We start from the raw sequence: 17,208 nt of genomic DNA, 5'->3' as shown, positions 1-17,208 counted from the left end.
TAAGAAGCCCTAGTCCAGGGGGATTCTGACTGTAAAATGGATGGGTGATTCTCAGAAGGTCTGAAAAGGAGGGGAAACAGGACTTAGTGAACACAAAGAAGTCAGGCAACAAGAGCAACCCTTTAAAAAGAGCATGTCAAGATACCCATTCTCACCCCACAGACAAACCAACTTGCCTTAGGGTATGGGCCATGAGGCACCGTGTCACGAATTAAAGAATGGGTGGAGAACATGGACAACTCCCTGTAAAGAAGTGAAGCGGTTACTTTGCCAATCTCCCTAGTCTGGGAAGCAGCAGCTCTTACAAAACAGCGAAGCTGTGGGAAGTAGGGGCTGGGCTGGGTTGGGTGGGGCTGGGGGGGGGCGTTGAAGGGGAGAATGTAATGGTGGTAACCAGCTCAAGTCAAAAGGCTGCACTTGAGTACCTAGAAGGTCACATGTGTGGATCTGGGTCTTTGTGTGGGTGTTTTGTCTCACTAGCAAGAAAATAAGCTTTTGACATCGAGGGGAGTGACTACCTTCTTTGGTGTCTGGCTCTCAGGGTCCTGAAATTCTTCCCTCATGGTCCCCTGCCCCCAATCAAAACCTGTTCTCAGGAAAGGATCTCAGGCTCATTCATCTGATGTTATTAAGTGACACTGAGAAATGTCATTTCGACTTCCTTCTCGGAATATTTGCATTTTAACACAGAAATAGTGAAGTTCATTTCAGAGATTAGTGTCTGTGTCTATGTGTATGCGTGTGTAGGGAGCTGACCTCTGTGCGGTTATTTAGTTATGTCTAGCTTTCTGTGACTCCATTTGGGGCTTTCTTGGCAAAGATACTGGAGAGGTTTGCCACTTCCTTCTCCAGCTGACTTATAGATGAGGAAACCTAACCAGGGTCGTACACCAAGTACATGTTTGAGGTTGAATTTGCACTCCTGTCTTTCTGACTTCTGGCCTGGTGGTTCATCCACTATTCCACCTAGCTGCCCACTTGACCTCTTTGACCGTGCGGGACAGTGTTCTTTACTGATAGTAGTTTTGGTGATTTTGTAATTACTCATTCTAATACTTAGAATATGAGCTTCTTGCAGACTATTTTTTGTGTTATGTTTTGTTTGGGTTTTTCTCATGGTTTCTCCCATTTGTTCTAATTCCTCTGTGCAATATGATGAATGTGAAAATGTGTTTAACAAGAATGTATGTGCAGAACCCATATAAGATTACATGCCTTCTTGGGAGGGAGAGGAAAGGAAGGGAGACAAAATTTAAAACTTACAGAAGTGATTGTTGAAAACTGAAAATAATTTTTTTGAAAAAGAATATGAGTTTCTTGAGGGCAAGAACTGTGTTTTTGCTCTCCTTTGTATCTGCAGGATTTAGCACAGTGCCTGGCATGTTGTGGTTGTTCAGTCTTTGTGAGCCCCAGGGACCATAGTGTCCATGGGATTTTCTTGGCAAAGATCCTGAGTGGTTTGCCATCTCCTCCAGTGGATTAAGGCAAGCAGAAGTTAAATGACTTGCCCAGGATCACACAGCTAATTCGTGTCTGAGGCTGGATCTGAACTCTATTTACTTAGCCATCCAGCTGTCTCCTCCCTGGAACTAAATAAGCATATAATGACATTTTTCCCAAGTGGGGCCTGTTCTCACATTCTCATTCTATAATTCAGAATCAAGGTTGCCTTTCTGAGCCCAAATTATCCATGCTGTATCCCATTTTTTGGTTTTCCCAGCATTGTCTTATTCAGCCCAATAATGACTAATTATATTAATTTCTACAAATGACTCAAGTTCTTTACTCCTCCCTTGGCAGGAGATGGAGGATTAGATCTTTCCATCCTGAATTTATGAGCTGGTTATCCTATATTTGGTGTGGAAAGATTTTTTCCTCGACTTCAATAATCCAGGATGCATGTGAATCAATTCTGCCATGCTTTTTGTCCTGGCTTGCACCTATTATGAGTAAGCACGCCTGCCATCCTCCTTTGACTTCTCATCTTGAAAGGTAACAAGTGTTGTATATGCTGGCAAAAGTCTAGCTTGCTTATAGAAAAGCTTCAAAGACATTATTAGTTGACTCAATTTCCTGATCTGTAAGATGACAAGATAATCTCAGAGTCCTGTTCTAAGCTTATGGTACTATGACTTTGGCTGGGGTCCCTTTCTCTCCCCTCCTGCTTCCAAGGGGAGGGCAGAATGACTTTCCTGACTCAGCTCCCTTGGCAATTTTCTCCTGCTACGTGAAATCTAAATGCGACACGATGTTCTCCACCATCATGAAATCAGAGAGGGAACTTGGAGTCGATCCAGTCCAACCTTCTTACTTTAAAGATGAAAGTGAAGGGGATAGCCCAATGTGACACAGATGAGTTGTGGCCTCCCTCCCTCCTCCCTGCCAGTCCTTCCTTCTACCATGGAGAGGGGAGCTCACCAAGAAAGTAAGAGCCAACATTCATGACTCCAAGATAGACTCTGCTAGGAATTGAAAGTCCTCCCCATTTGACTCTGGTCAACATCCCACAACATTTTCTGGGCCAAATATGCATTGCTTTGCTTCACACCTGCCCTTTTAAAGCCCAACTGATCTTCTTACTAGCTCAAGTACACAACTGTCCAGCTTTCATGTCTGGGCCTATAGAAGTTGTTCCCAGGTTTGGACTTCACTCCCTCTGGACTGCTTTGGGTTTCTCAGCTTCTTTCAAAGTTCAGCTTAAATACTACCTCCTCCACGAAGTCTTTCCTGATTCACCCAGCTGTTAGTAACACACTCAAATTACTTGGAATACTTTACTTTTACTGGGCAGTTAAGAGACACAGTGGACAGAGCTCTGGACTTGGAGTCAGGAAGGGCTGAATTCAAATCCTGATTCAGACACTTCCAAGCTGGGCAACCTTGGGCAAGTCACTTAATTTTCCAATTTTTGCAGACAAGTGAGACTCAAAGTGGCAGAAACAGGTGCTGACTTGCACTGGCCGGGAGAGTTTCTTCACTGGAGTTTTCTACACCAATGAAGTCTCCAAAATGGCAGATTATAAATGCGAAGGGATCTTGGAGGCAATCTAGTCCAACCCTCACATTTTACAGATGAAGAAACTCTAACTCAGTGCAGGGAAGTACTTTTTCCAAAGTCACCCTGGGAGAGAGCAGCAAAATCAGATTTGAACCAGATCCTTTGACTTCAAATCAAGAGTTTTTCCATCATACTTGAGAACCTTTTTATATGTATTCCTTTGAGTTTACTGTTCATGTGCCTCTGCTCTTCTCTAGGATTCCTCAGAGTGAATTTGTCACAAGATGCTTTAATTCTTTTTGCAAAAGGAGGTGAAAGAAGAAAGTCATCCTACTGGTGGAAGCAGGTAAGTCCCATGCAAATTCTGTAGAGGGAGGTGGCAGGAGGGCCCAGTTGGAGGGATTCTCTTTGTTGTTTGTTGATTGGGTTGTTGTTTTTTTCCATAATGATTTTATAAAACTAATCATGAATCCAGTCTTCTTTTGTATATTGATTTCATAGTGTTTGTGAACAAAGATACTTCATAAACTATAAATTCCCACCCAGAGGTAAGTGTGTATTATTCTTCCAGAGAAAATGAAGGCATTAATAATGGGAAAGAGGGAGCAAAAAGATTTCTCTCCAGCCTGAAATTGGTGGCTCCCAAAGAACTGTGGAAAGGTTGGCCCCAGATCCAAGTTGCCTAGTGCTTTCTCTCTGGTTCCATAAGTGAGACTGCTAACCTCTGAGTAGAAAGGCAGTTTTCATTGGGTGTCTCTCCTCTTGTGAACCAAGTTTTTTACTCAGATCACTGTAATTTTTTAAAGGAAGCTGACTTGATGGCAAGAATGTTTTTTGAGATTCTCGTAAAAGGCATTAAACTCCAGAAATCCCCTCTGTGAAAGCTGGGTATGAGTCAAAATGAGCATATTGGAGGCTTTGCTATTGTAACCAGAGCAAGGAGAATAGAGAATTGGCTCATTGATGGCCTTGATTACAAAAAAAAGGATTCCCTTGGGTTACACAGGGACAAACATTTCATCTGCATCTATCACAGGTTTTAGAGCTGGAAGGGACCTTCGATATCATCTAGTTCAACCTCATCATTGTACAGAGGAGGAAAGTGGAGGCCTAGAAAATTTAAGTGATTTGCCCCATTTCCCAAAGTTAGCAAACAGTGTATTTGAACACAAATTCAATCTCTTATTCCACATCTAGAGTTCTTTCTTCTATGACACGTTGCTGAAATACAGACGTTTTAAAAGACTGAGTTGGTCTCAGCTTTTGGATGTGCTAATTCACAGGGTTATTACGAAGAAAGTTCATTAAGAATATAAGCTAAGTCTCCACTCTAATTCATTCTCCATATAGCTCCCAAAGTGATTTTTCCCAAAACACAGATCTGGTCATCTCATTCTGCAACTTATGAAACTACAATGGCTCCCTATTACCTGTAGGATCAAATATAAAATACTTTGTATGACATTCAAAGCTCTTCACAACCCACCTCCTTCCTCTGTTTCTAGTCTACTTAGACTTTACTCCTGTTTGTCCACCATGAACCAGCTGTACTCGGCCTACTCATTGATGCTTGAATACAACATTCCATCTCCTCTCTCTGTGACTTTGCAGTGGTTGTGCACCATGTTTGGAATGTTCTCACTCCTCACCTGTACCTGTACCTGACTTCTTTCAAGGTTCAGCTCAAACACCACCTTCTGCTGGAGGCTTTTCCCAGTCCCTCCATTCTCTAGAGCTTTTCTCTCAAAGGTTAGCTTCGATCTACTCTGTGAGCATCATGTGTTTGTCCATTTATATTTATGCTGGCACCTCTATTAGAATGTAAGCACCTTGAGGACAGTGATTGTTTTTGCCTTCATACCCCTTGTCCTTAGCACAGTGCCTGGCAAACAGTATTCAATAAATGCTTGCTGACAAATTGAATACGTTTGCCACGCATGTCACCTACCACCTACACACTTTTGCCCAGTTCAAACCTCTTCATCTGTATCTCTTGGAATCCCTAACACTAGTCCAAGTCTAGCTCAAGTGCCATTTCCTGTAACAGAAAATCATTCCGGACCAGTCTCTTTCACCCCCTTACAAGTCATGAGGACATTTCTTTAAGTCCTGAAACTATTTTGTGTTTTCTTTGTATACAGTTCATATTAACTGATCTATAGGCATGGTGTCTTCCCCAATAAAATGTAAACTCCTTGAGGGCAGGGTCTATTTCCACATTTGTCTTTGTATCCCCCAGTACTTAGCACATACAGGCACTCAAGAAATGCCATTGAATTATTGAATCCCAGGAAACAAATATCTAGCATTTCATCTATCTTCTCAGTCTCCCTTGGGTAATTCTCTAAGACTATATGTTGGACACAAGGTACCAATTTGCATTTGTGAAGAGAATTTCTTTATTGGGAGTTCCCTATACCAATGAAATCATAGGTCCAGTCTTTCCCCCCATATATACATAAAAGGAGATAAAGAAAAAGGTAGTGGAGAATAAAATCTTGGAAAGGATGGAGAGCAAACTCACTTTTTCTTTATTTGTCTAAGTATCTGGTCAAAACGTTTAGCAAAATGCTTTAGGTTTTATGTATTATCTTATCCCATATTCACATGGCTATTTATTTGGTTATTTGTTTTTATTGATGGGTAAGGTGATTACAATTGCATTTTGAATAAAGAGGTTGAACTTTGATTATCTCACTCTTGTAAAAAAAAACCCCCAAAAACCCTTCATTTAAAAAGTGACTTCATCTCAGGGCTTTGTTAGAATTCTTGTAGAAATAACAGAAGAACTCTGAGAACCACAAGGGGGTTAGCCCCAATAATTGGCTCTCTCTCTTTGCCCAGAGCATGCCTCAAGAAATCCCTATGGCCCTATCCCCATGTTTGTGTCTGGCAAATGTATTGGTTCTGAGACACATTCTCCATGAGTAGGTGTGTGGGGTAGCCTCCAAGTTTTGTTGGCTTCATAGGAGACCTGTATTCCTGCAGTGGTGGTGGTGGTAGGGTAAGCTCTGAACTAAGAGGCAGTGCTGTGAGGTCAATTTACTTTGGTCAGGAAAGCAATGGGGCCTATAGGGATGACAAATGAACCATCCCTGGCCTGGGAAGCAGAACTCTCCAGGGACCCAATTCCAGGCCTGGGGACACTCACACATTTACACGGGCTGGTGCCAGTGCTCTAGGATGACAACTCATTTGGCCTAGCTGCAGGTAACCCCAAAAGGAGAAGAGATGGGGGAATCTCCATGGAAACCTGGAACTAGATTGATGGATATTTGTAAGATGAACCTTCATGCCATTAGTGGAAAGTTTTCAAGTTTATACAAGTTGATCTATTCTTCTCTGTGGAAAGCTGACCCAAGTTAAACCCTGTCATTTGGCTGATTTCAATGGTTTCCCAGTCTGGTCATCACCAAAAACAGCATGACCCGATAGCCTGAAGTCAGGCTCAGGATCTTCACCAAGCAGGCTGGACATATTCTCATTTGAGCATGACTCGGGTGACCCTCTGCTCTATCTTCCTTTGGAAGAGCTGAGTTCACAAAGGGCCACTCTACTCACAGTTCACTGGGAAGGTTCCCAGCTGCCCTCTAGAGTGTCTTATCTAGGCTGTGTGTTGGTTCTACTAAGAGTTGTTGATGAGATTTTGTAAGAGCAGAGGATCAGTGGGGAAGTACGGTCAGAGCTGAGGAGGGGTGAGAGGTCTTCATAACTCCTCAGCACCAGGATATTGTCATCCTCTTATTCCAGAAGCCAAACCACTGGGCCCTCAATGGATTACAATCAAGCTATAGAGAGCCATCTGGCAAATTAGTTTAGGAAGCTTCCCTCCCACCACTACTGTAATTAGTAAAGTAAATAAAAAGTAGAAAACAAGATTAACTGCTGTGGCTAAATTATAAAAAAAAAAGCAGAACTTCTCCCCACCAAAAAAAAAGCTTCCCTGAGGCCTTAAATCATCATTAACTCATCATGCAAGGTTAGTAAATTTCAGTCCCTATCTGTTAATTCTGTCATTCTCTGTGCTGGAACTTTCTTAGGGAAGGGACTGTTTCTTTTATATAATCTTTTGTGTATCAGACACTGTGGACATTATTAGTCACATATTAACACCACCACCACTACCATGAAGAGAGGAGCCCTGATTGGTCAGGAAGGGATCTTAGTTACCCACGTCACTTGTGCTGTTACAGGCGGCTGTGCTATTGGGAAAGGCCAGGACAGGAATTTGGGCACTGTGCGTTTGGGAGGGGGTTGGGGGAGGGGAGATAGACTGGAACTCTGAAGGGCAGTTCATCAGTTTACTCACACAAGCAGATTCTTAAGCCCTGCCAGCTTTCCTGCCTATTGTCATAGTACATCCCTGGGGAAATGGCTCCACTGGCTTTTTAGAAAGGGCCAAAGGACAAAGTGGATGCTAACAACGAAGCGTACTAGGCCCCTTGGCTGCAAAGGCAGGGAAATGCAAATGGAAGCATTCCTCCTGTCGTCCTGGACTATCATGGCCCAAGCAGCTGAAAGCAAAGGGAAGGCGTGCTGAAAGCCAGACGTGCTCAGCCGTGACTTAGATGCTCAGAAAAAAGCAAAGCTAAAGTTGATTTCTCTGAAGAGCTCCTTGAGGGTTTTCAGAGGGTATACATATGCAGAGAGGCAGTCAGGTGGGGAGGGTACAGTGGAAAGAGATTTGGCTTGGGTGCACTGCTTCCCCTGCTTGTGTGACCAGAGCCAAGGACACTTTCCTTCTGTGCACCTCAGTTTTCTCATCTATAAAATGAAGAGTTGAACTTGATACCCTCTCAGGTCCCTTTCAATTCTAGGGTTTGCTCATATTTGGACTGAGAAGCAAAGAAATGCGAAGGTAGTCCAATAGAGAGAGCAAGTTATGGAGAGCATTTGAGATGTTTCACAGAGAAATGTTACCTGCAACATAATGACTCCCCACTAGCTTCCTGGGCATGTCTGTAGTCCTGAATATATTCCTAACAAGTTGGCATCCAGGTTGGCACTCTTCTGTGGGCATCCTTAGAATGGCCTAAATGGGGTCATGTCAGTTGGAAGGGGTTGGCAGGGCTCTGAAATAGCTTGGTCACAAAGATGCACCTTTGGTGGGAATAGGGACACAGGTAAACCTGCCACAAATAAACTTGAAGTTTGGCTAAGGTGTGCCTGATTGGGTCAGTGGGCCGATGTACCCACTAGCTTTTGCCATTCTTGCTTCTTGACAATCTTCCCCCTCCCCCTCCTTGTTAATCTAAGCTAGAGTCTTTCTTCAAGGCACAGGTCAAGTTCCAAGTCCTCTCCACCCCAGCCATCCCTACATGACCTCACTCTCCCCTGACACTCAGAACAATCTCTGTCTTTATCACTCATTTGGCACTTAGAGCACACAGACTTCTGTGTCTTCACATCCTTTTAATGGCCTGTTTGCCCAACTGGGTTGTAAGCCTCTGGAGGGATGCTCAAGGTTCTCAGCAAGCTGTTCTAAGACCAGGTTGTCCTATCCCTTTTTGTAGTCTCTGAATCTAGAGCACAGCACCATGTGTGCAGGAAGCACACGATAAATATTTGTGGATGAGAATGATAATCACAGGGCACCAGATAGTTCTTTTTATAGAACAAGCCCTGGCTTGGTACATTTTGATGTGCATGTGAAGCTTTTATCCAGGTTGTTCATTAACAAAAGAAGATCTTGAGTCACACATGCTAAGACAGATTATAGCAGACAGCAGACTGCCAGGCTGGGAGATGGGTGACCCAGTTCAAATCCCAGATCTGCCACTCACCGTGTGACCCCAGGCAGATCCCTTGCTTTCTCTGGGACTCAGTCTCCACATCTGTAAAATGAAGGTTTTAGACTAAATGATCCCAAAGCCACCTGCCAGTTCTAAGTCTGTAATCCTGGGTTGCTACAACAGGGTGGATCCTTAGGGCAAAGCAGGGCCCCAGAGAGGTGGCACTTCAGTTAACCCTAGTCCAGTAGCTGCCCATTCCTGAGTATAATCACAAGGAGAACAATGACAGGAACCACAAGCCAAAATATGAAGTCTACAGGAGTTCTTCCTCTGCCTTTAATTTCCAATCATTTGGCATTTTTTGGGTGTGTTTTGAGGCCACTCTCTGGCTACAATCTGTCCTTCTTAGCCAGACTAGAAAGTATCTCTATCTGCTTCCAGATATATGCTCTTAGTTTGTAAATAAAAAGTGGGCACGTGCATGCGCGCACACACACATATTTGTGTCCTTATACTTCCTTTGTAGCCACTTGAGAGGTAGGTAGGTAGGTAGGTAGTAAGTTATTATTCTTTTTTTTCTTTGTAATATGAATTTTTCTGACAAGAATTCAAGTCAATGAGTAGGTGAGACAGCCTGTGGTCCAATTGGAACCTCCAGTTCTAGTTCTTCTCTTAGCTATGGTTTTGTCTGCTTTCCAATTTATGAAACCCATCTCAGCGTCTTCTGATCAAATCCTTTCTTCAAGGAGAGACTGTATAGTGTAGTGAAAAGATTACTAGACCTAGGTATAAAATCCATCATTGCCCTGTATACACATTTGTGGGGCCCACGCAATCCCTTAGATGTCTCTGAATCTCATTTTCTCTTCCACTAAAGTGAGGGAAGTGGGACTCTATCACCTCTAAAGTGCCAGTAGTTCCAAATCTCATCTGGTGTAGGTTGCAGAGACAGTAGGCAAGTGAATGCTCTACCCCATCAATATTTTACAGATGAGGAGACTGATCTCAGACAGGGGAAGTGAATTGCCCAGGGTCACATAGGGTATCAGTGGCAGCTGGACTGAGATGAGAACTTCAGTGATTTGGGTCCCAACCTGGATAGTTTTTTTACTGCCCAGTGCTGGGAGGATGCAGATGGTAGTACAAAAAGAGCAAAATCTATCTTAGATTTGCTTTTCTGGTCTTGGGGTGAACTTGTTCATACATTGAAGAACTATTTATTGGGCACCTACCATGCACATAGTGGTAAGATAGTATCACTGGCAATCTTGAGGTAGAGCAAGCGTTCTTAAGCCAGGGTCCACAGACCCCTTTGGATAGATTTCAATGGGTCTATAAAATTGGATGGAAAAAAAAACCCAATGTAATCTTACTTTCAATATAACTGGTTTCCTTTGTAATTCTATGTATTTTATTTTATGCATTTGTCTGTCTTGTGGTAGAATACCAACACAATAAGCTTGTGTTGTGAGGTCTGAGTTCTAATCCCAGTTGTGCCACGCAATAACTGTGTGGCCTTGGTAAATTACTTACCCTCTTTGGGCTTTGCTTTCTTAATTTGTAAAACAAGGGCCAAGGCCTAACTAATCTCTTAGGCCCCATCTAGCTCTGATGATCTACCTTCATGTCATTGAGTCAGAGATTCCCTGATTACCCAGTCACTCCTTAGTCCAGTCAATGGTTCCCTGTGTTCTGGATGAGTTCATATGCTTCTGTGAGGCCTGGGGGACCAGAGCACATCAGTTTCTTTAGTCTGCCTTTAGATTATTGATTTCTCTGTATCTTCTTCACCACAGGGACTAATCTAACTTCAGATAATGAGATGACTTTCAAGGAAACAGACTAGAACTCTGTATGGTGGGCCTTACAAAGTCCAGTCTGAAGAGTCATAGAATCGGAAATTTACTCCTCACAAACCATGGAAAATGTGTCTACTAGTGAGCCCAGTAATTAGAACTGTTCTAACATGATGACTTAGAATTCTTCAAAGAGAGAGGCCCTTTGAAAATTTCCTTTTAAATTAACTACACCAATTTAAACTTTAAACAAAGCTGACTTTGGGCAAGAAGATTAGAATGTGTTGAGAGATAGAAGAGTGAAGGAAAATCAAAAGCCAAATGCATCACAAAGTAATCTTCCTGTACCCAAACCTAAGCAAGTTTACGAGACTGCCCAGTGATGGAATCATTCATGTGTGACTGTTTCAGATAATCATATCAGCTCTTCACGAGGGCCGCTGCTTCTCTCATGCATGCCTCCCAATTCAGATTACAGAACTCTCATCTAAAGTGAATATTTAAATAAACTCAGAGATGCTTGATGTCAACAGAACAAATGTAAAAAGAGCCTTGCCACAGATGCTTAAACAGCTTCTGGCATAGCAAGTATGCATGTTAACACCTGGTTGGTTGGAAATGTTAAAAAAGGGGTTGGGGGGTGGGGGAAATGAACTTTGAAATGAGTTAGGTTCAGATTAGCTGATATTTGAATTTAAGACAAAGAGGATATCTGGATTTCTGGAAGAAGGGCAGTTGCTTCTGATGGCAACTACCTAGAATAATGTAGAGCTTACTCGGTGAGGTTTTGCTGCATATGGAAGAGTCTAGAGAGATTAATTTGCTTTAAAGCTCAGTAAATGCTCTGAGAAGATATATTTTGTTTTTTAGATGAAGGGTAGAAGGAGGAGAAGGGAAGGTCCAAAGAAGCAAAGGTTGATTTTTAGCTGAATCTTCAAGCATCAGGAGGGTCAATTTCTATCTCACTTGAAATATTTCTGCCCTTTTGCATGTTAAAAATATAACTAATGTCCAAGACGATGATGAAAAGAAAGAGGAAGCCCAGGCTGCATGACTCAGCCAGGCCCTACAATGGTTGGCCTCAATCCAAGATTAATAATCCTCTGGATTTCCCTCACCAAACTAGAAGCCTGAAGCAGTCTGGGGAGTGCAGAGTACAGAAACCCTGTCAATGGAATGGCAAGAAGCAAATAAATGGGATCTGACCAGGGGACAGGTTTCCTTTTTTTTTGAGGAAACCAAAACCTTGGGAAGGGCATTTAGATTGGGAAGGGGCTCATGGGATTGACCATTTGTCTAGTGGCATTAGCCATGATTGACAATAAGCAGATTCCCTAAACCTGGTGGCCTTCTCAGTGCAGCAGCTGGCCTCTTAGAAGCAGCCTGTCCTTATTCAAATGTCTGCTCTTACCTCCTTTCCATGTAAGTAGTATTTCTACTGGAAAAAGGGGGAAAGCTCGGGCAGCAGACTCTCTCCCTAAGTGGAGAAGTGGCTGCCAGCTTTGCTGTTTCACTGTATAGTTCAGTGACCTACTTTACCAAACCTGAGCTGGTTGGTGAGCAGGACATTTAAGCCACTCTAGACAGAGGAACAGTATTTCTCAGATTTAAACAGCCTTTTATGTTGAAATGAAAACTAGTTTCTTCTTGTTTTCTTTTTACTGAAGGTGGAAGATATCTGGTCACTGTCCTCTCTTTCCCTTCACATCCCTGATGACCTCTATTATTTTCCTGCCTGTGCTTGTCTTTAAATAATCTTGGTTTCTTGAACTGCTCCTTCAGGGTTCCATTTTCTCATCCTTTAACCATTTTGGTGGGTCTCCTCTGAATCTCTCATAAGTTCTTTTTGTTGTTGCTAACAAGCTGTGGAACTCAGAACCAGACAGAGGTCTGACCAACCCTGAATAGATACTGAACGAAGTTTAGTCCAAGTCTTTTTTAAGGAATTCAATCACTTGATTATTTCAGTCTTCTCTCCCTAACTCTGTAAAATGTATTCTTTCAAACAAAAGCAATGATCCATCTACAAATAAACCATTATTATGCTTGGAGAATATTTTATCTTGAAGCCCTGGGTTGATCTCTTATAGGTTTTAAGAGATGAAAAACCAGATGGTGAATAAAACACAGATGTTTTTCAAATGCTATCAAGTTGATTGGTGCTCATTGGTTAAGTTGTTGCAGTCTAGGGGTGCTGGGAACCTCAAAATCCAAGAGCGAAAGGCACAGGTTCTACCTTGAAAGAATTTGACTCATCCTTCTTTAAGTCAGAGGCAAGGTTAAAACACCTGTTGAGGTGGGCAAAGTTTTAAGAATCTGCGCAATTTAATGGACCAGGGCCAAGTAAGTTCTATATTTGTTAACATACACAGTTAATAAATAAATAAAAATAAATAAAAAATAAAGTGATAAGTGAGAAAATATTGTATGTTAACAAATGCCTCACAAAGAGATTCTGGAGGCTTCGTTATAGGGCATGGATTGGAAAATGCGGTCCTTTACTCAAGTGAAATTTACAATGAAATACAGTTTGCTCCTTTCAGCTCAAAGCTTTTAAAAGTGTTAATGATTTTAAATGAGAATCCTTCTGGACGGTATGACAATATCAACATGAATATGGGGACCTGGACTGGTAAGAAAAGGTAAGGTAAGGAAACTGACTCTATGAACAGAGGCAGGCTCCTTCTCTGCAACTGGGCTATCTAGTGGTAAAGAGGGGCCTCCCAGCCACACAAGCTATCCCACTATTCCTACTGTCTCTCAAAAAGAACAGAACACATAGAATCTTTTCTTTAATGACTCAGGGTCATCTTTACTAAGATCTGAGGGCTGGTGAAGTAGAATGGGTGCCTTTCTTTTGTACCAAACGGTCCTAGATTTTTGTGTTTCTTGAGTTCTGGCGGTTGCTTTTTATGACAGGTTTTTTTTTAGGCCTCCTCCCTGGCTATTAAGCTCTCATTCCTCTCTGCTGTCAATGGGCCTGTCTCTCTCTAGAAATGTTTCCCCTCTTTCCTTTGCTTTCTATAATTTGCTGGTTCTAATATGCTGTGGCCTAGGAAACCAGATAACCAAACTTGCTAGAACTGTAAACAGTAAGTCAATTTAAAGAAACAGTAACAGGCTCTAAATGAGGATTGAAGGGCTCTCTGATGAGTAAAGTACAGAAGCTTTGATGTATGACTGCTGAGCTATCTCTTTTGCCTGCTCGGGTAATTTTTTGCTTGTTTTCTGACTCTTGGCCGTATTCATGATAGTTCAAGCTAAGAACCAAGTGATTTCTGGGTAGGCAAGGCATTACTGTAATTTCTTTCTTCCAGAGACATTTACCTTTTCTCTTCCAGAAACACAGTTTACCTGGATTTACTTCACTTCAATTTAACTCCATAGAACATTGATAATCACTTATCATGTGCAGCGCATTGTGTTAGGGGAATACAGAAAATTTTAAGACAACAGTATCCATAGCAATCTACTAGATAAAACCCAGCAGGTTTATCTTGGGAACTGGTAAGTGACATCAACAGTGATGTCAACAGTAAGAACTACTTACTAGTTGAGAATGCTCCCAGTGGGCTTAGAACAGAATCAACACTGGCTTTCTCTTTTCTAAAAGAAACAGAATACCCAGTTTAGAGACTCTGGCAACAACACCAGCAGGCACTACTTCCCATGGGTGCCTTTTATACAGATCCAGGGGGAGAAACACTAAAAATCTGTACTCTGTCTTATTTATTTTTTCTCTTTGTTCATTAGTTAAAGGGACTTGCATTTTTCAACATTTCCTGTGTTGTAATGTGACTCCCTTGCATAGGTATTACCTAATACAGGAAGAGGAAAACCTCAAATGGAGGAAACCAGCATGACACTCATTGACAGTGAACCACACAGAAGCACTGTCCTTGGGAAAGGCCCAGACTGCAGGCACATCCCCTTAGCTCTTTATTCCTGCTGTTTAGGTTTTCATTTAAAAAATTAAAAGTTCAAGAAAAAAAGCAGTGTGCAGGTCAGAACAGGCTGACGGGTATTTTTAGTATATGGTTCTAGAGTGTGTGCTGAGTTTTTGGAAAAGCAATTGATGTTGTGAGGTTTAAAGAGCATTTGTTCTCCTTTAAGGATGAGTGCCACTGACATCCATGTAGAGCTTTCAGGTTTACCACAAGCTTTTACAGACATTCCTGATCACAGCTGTGACTTTAAGGTTGTAGACAGCACTCAAGTAAGGAAAGGCCTCTAACAAGGAAGCCCCCAAAACACTCTGCAGTTCATCTTAGAGAGCTGCGTGGAGGCTGGCCTTGAGAAGGGACTACCCTAGGATCACTTACACATAACCAGGCTACGTCTGTGTGAGGCTTGATTGAAGATCTTCCTGTCTTTGAGGCCTGTTCTCTCTCCACTAGCCATATTGCCTCTCTCACAATAAAGAGATTTCCTCTCTCTGCCTTCTGTCCTAGAGGCACATCTTAGAGTCAACAGCAGCACTCATGACTTCTGCCTTCAATGTAGAGAGGGAGGGATTAATATCCCCATTTTATAGATGAAAAAACTGAGTCTCAGAGAGATTGAATGACTTTGCTTGTCATCATACAGGTAGTGTGTGTCAGGAGCAGGATTAGAACCCAGATCTCTCCTGATTCCAAGCCCAGGATGCTTTCCACTAAACCTATCTACTTGAATAACTGTAAAGTTAAACTATAGACAGAAGCTATTAAATTAAATCTAAATTATGTAATTAAAAAAGAAAATTAGCCACTTTTTCAAAATGCTAAAAGCTAGAAAGCAATTAAAAAAATTTTCTAATCCCAGCCATTAATTAACCATTTACACTGCCACTTAATAGGTAAAACTACTTAAAATACTTGAGTAATTAGTACAAAATACTAGTAACTTCTAACTAGAAGGATTCTACCAACCCAGGAATTCAATCAATCTGCTGCCAACATGGTGATGAGTTGTTTCTGAACCAAGTTTGGATGCTCTTCAGAGAACAGGCAGTCTGTCACTGGGCCTGCCCTCAAAGCCTTCTCAGGATGGACAGCAGGGCTGGCTGGAGCTGGAGCTCCCTCAGCACTTGGGAATCAGCCTCAGTGACGTGTCACCATGAGACACTGGGTCAGGTTTTTAAAGCAGGTGATTCCAAAAAGAACATCTGTATCACCTCACCACCAGGCTGGCTGCAGTGAGTGGAACCACCTTTCCAGGTTACTCTTGGGCAGTGCCAGTAAGTGCCAGTAAGCAACAGAAGATGAGTGAGCAGGTCCCAGTGAAACCACAGAAGGATTCAAGTGAGACAGTCTGCATCTTATACTACAAGCAACTCTTTTGTCCCCCAGTACATTACTTTGTCTTTTTTTTCAATAGGATTTCTACATTGTTGAAGAGAAGTTACCTGTGGTCAATAATTGTTACACTGGAGGGTGGAATCCCCAAAACATCACAGCTCTGCAACAGTTCTCTCTTACGAACTGCCCCTTGATTGTAGTAATTGCCTAGGGATAACAAATAAATCAAGGGCGGGTTTAAATCACACTAGACATAGTGGGTGGCTCTTAGGCCATCTCTGTGATCATGACAGAAGGCTGTGACAAAATTCAGAGCAAAGACAACAGTCACACAGCACACTGTCACTATGACATCTTGCCTGTGACTGGGCAAGCCCTTTGGCTTTCTGGCACATGTTTCCTTGTATAGGGATGCTCGTTTTCATTTCCTATCTCAGAGTTGTGACAATCAATCGGATGTGGAAATGCTTCTAACTATGTAATAAAAGATACAAGTAAGCTGTCTCTAAGTGAGGTAGGTATTGCAGACTCTTTCACACATGCTTTTGGTGACAATAACTTTAGTCAACTACATATATGCGTATGCATTTTTTAAGAGGAATCTTCATCATCAGCCTGTAGTGGATAGAGCTGGTCTCAAAAACCCAAAGACCTGGGTTTTAGCTCTGCCTCTGGTACAGGTTAGCTGTGTGAGCCTAGACAAGTAGTTTAACGTCTCCTCACTTTAGGCAACTTTCTAAAACTCCCTAAGTTTTGGAGGTATTGTTGGCAAGTATTGGTAGAAATGGTTCCCTCAGTTGTGTGCTCCCTCTAACAGTAAAATGCCAAGCCCAGTCTCTACCTCTATGTGTTTTTTATTGATTTATCCATGTACATGGCTCTACCCTAAAGAGCAAGATAAGTTCTTTAAGGGCCGGGATGTTGTTTTGGTCTTTGTATCTTCAAGGCAGGGGATGGAAGACACTTGGAGGCACTTACTATATGTTTATTGATTGAATGCACCAGTGAGGGTCAGGGTTTAGAGAGATCATAGGTTCAGATTTAGGTCTGAAGGGGCCCTTAGAGATCAACCATGGTCAGTATATTACATTCTATAAGGAAACTGAACCTGAATACAGGCATTATCATCCTACAAGGGGTTTATATTTTTCAACTTTCAGAAAATGCAGCCTATTTTTTTTTTTGCTTATATCTTAAGTCATATCCATAAACTTCTTCCCATTACAAAGAATGTAAAACCTACTTGCTGTTTGAGAGTATTTGACGTCAGAAAGCACAGTACATATTAGCCCTTTGATGTCCTGTGAAAACTTAGACAGCTCTTAGTATGGCTCAGGGCTCAAGGGCCCAAGACCCTGGGTTAACCACACTGTGTCAGGACTAGGAGCTCAAGTTAGAAGAAC

At 42.1% G+C, this 17,208-nt stretch overlaps 1 protein-coding gene across 6 annotated transcripts in view; it reads right to left on the bottom strand.

Moving 5' to 3' along the window:
• The window catches only part of PIGL (phosphatidylinositol glycan anchor biosynthesis class L), a 138,125-nt gene that overhangs the window by 116,791 nt on the left and 4,126 nt on the right, over nucleotides 1-17,208 (bottom strand). For all 6 annotated transcript variants that reach the window (XR_011973911.1, XM_072640051.1, XM_072640054.1 and 3 more), the window contains exon 2: nucleotides 15,913-16,012. Coding sequence is in view for 5 of the 6 variants with exons in the window: in XM_072640051.1 (XP_072496152.1) it covers nucleotides 15,913-16,012 (100 nt within the window). In the remaining variant the exon portion in view is untranslated. The remainder of the gene's footprint in view (nucleotides 1-15,912; nucleotides 16,013-17,208) is intronic.

The sequence above is a fragment of the Notamacropus eugenii genome, chromosome 2 (assembly GCF_028372415.1).
Source record: "Notamacropus eugenii isolate mMacEug1 chromosome 2, mMacEug1.pri_v2, whole genome shotgun sequence".
NCBI lineage: Eukaryota > Metazoa > Chordata > Mammalia > Diprotodontia > Macropodidae > Notamacropus > Notamacropus eugenii.
The sequence above is the reverse complement of the archived record's forward strand: the minus strand, read 5'-3'. Positions and strand labels throughout refer to the sequence as shown.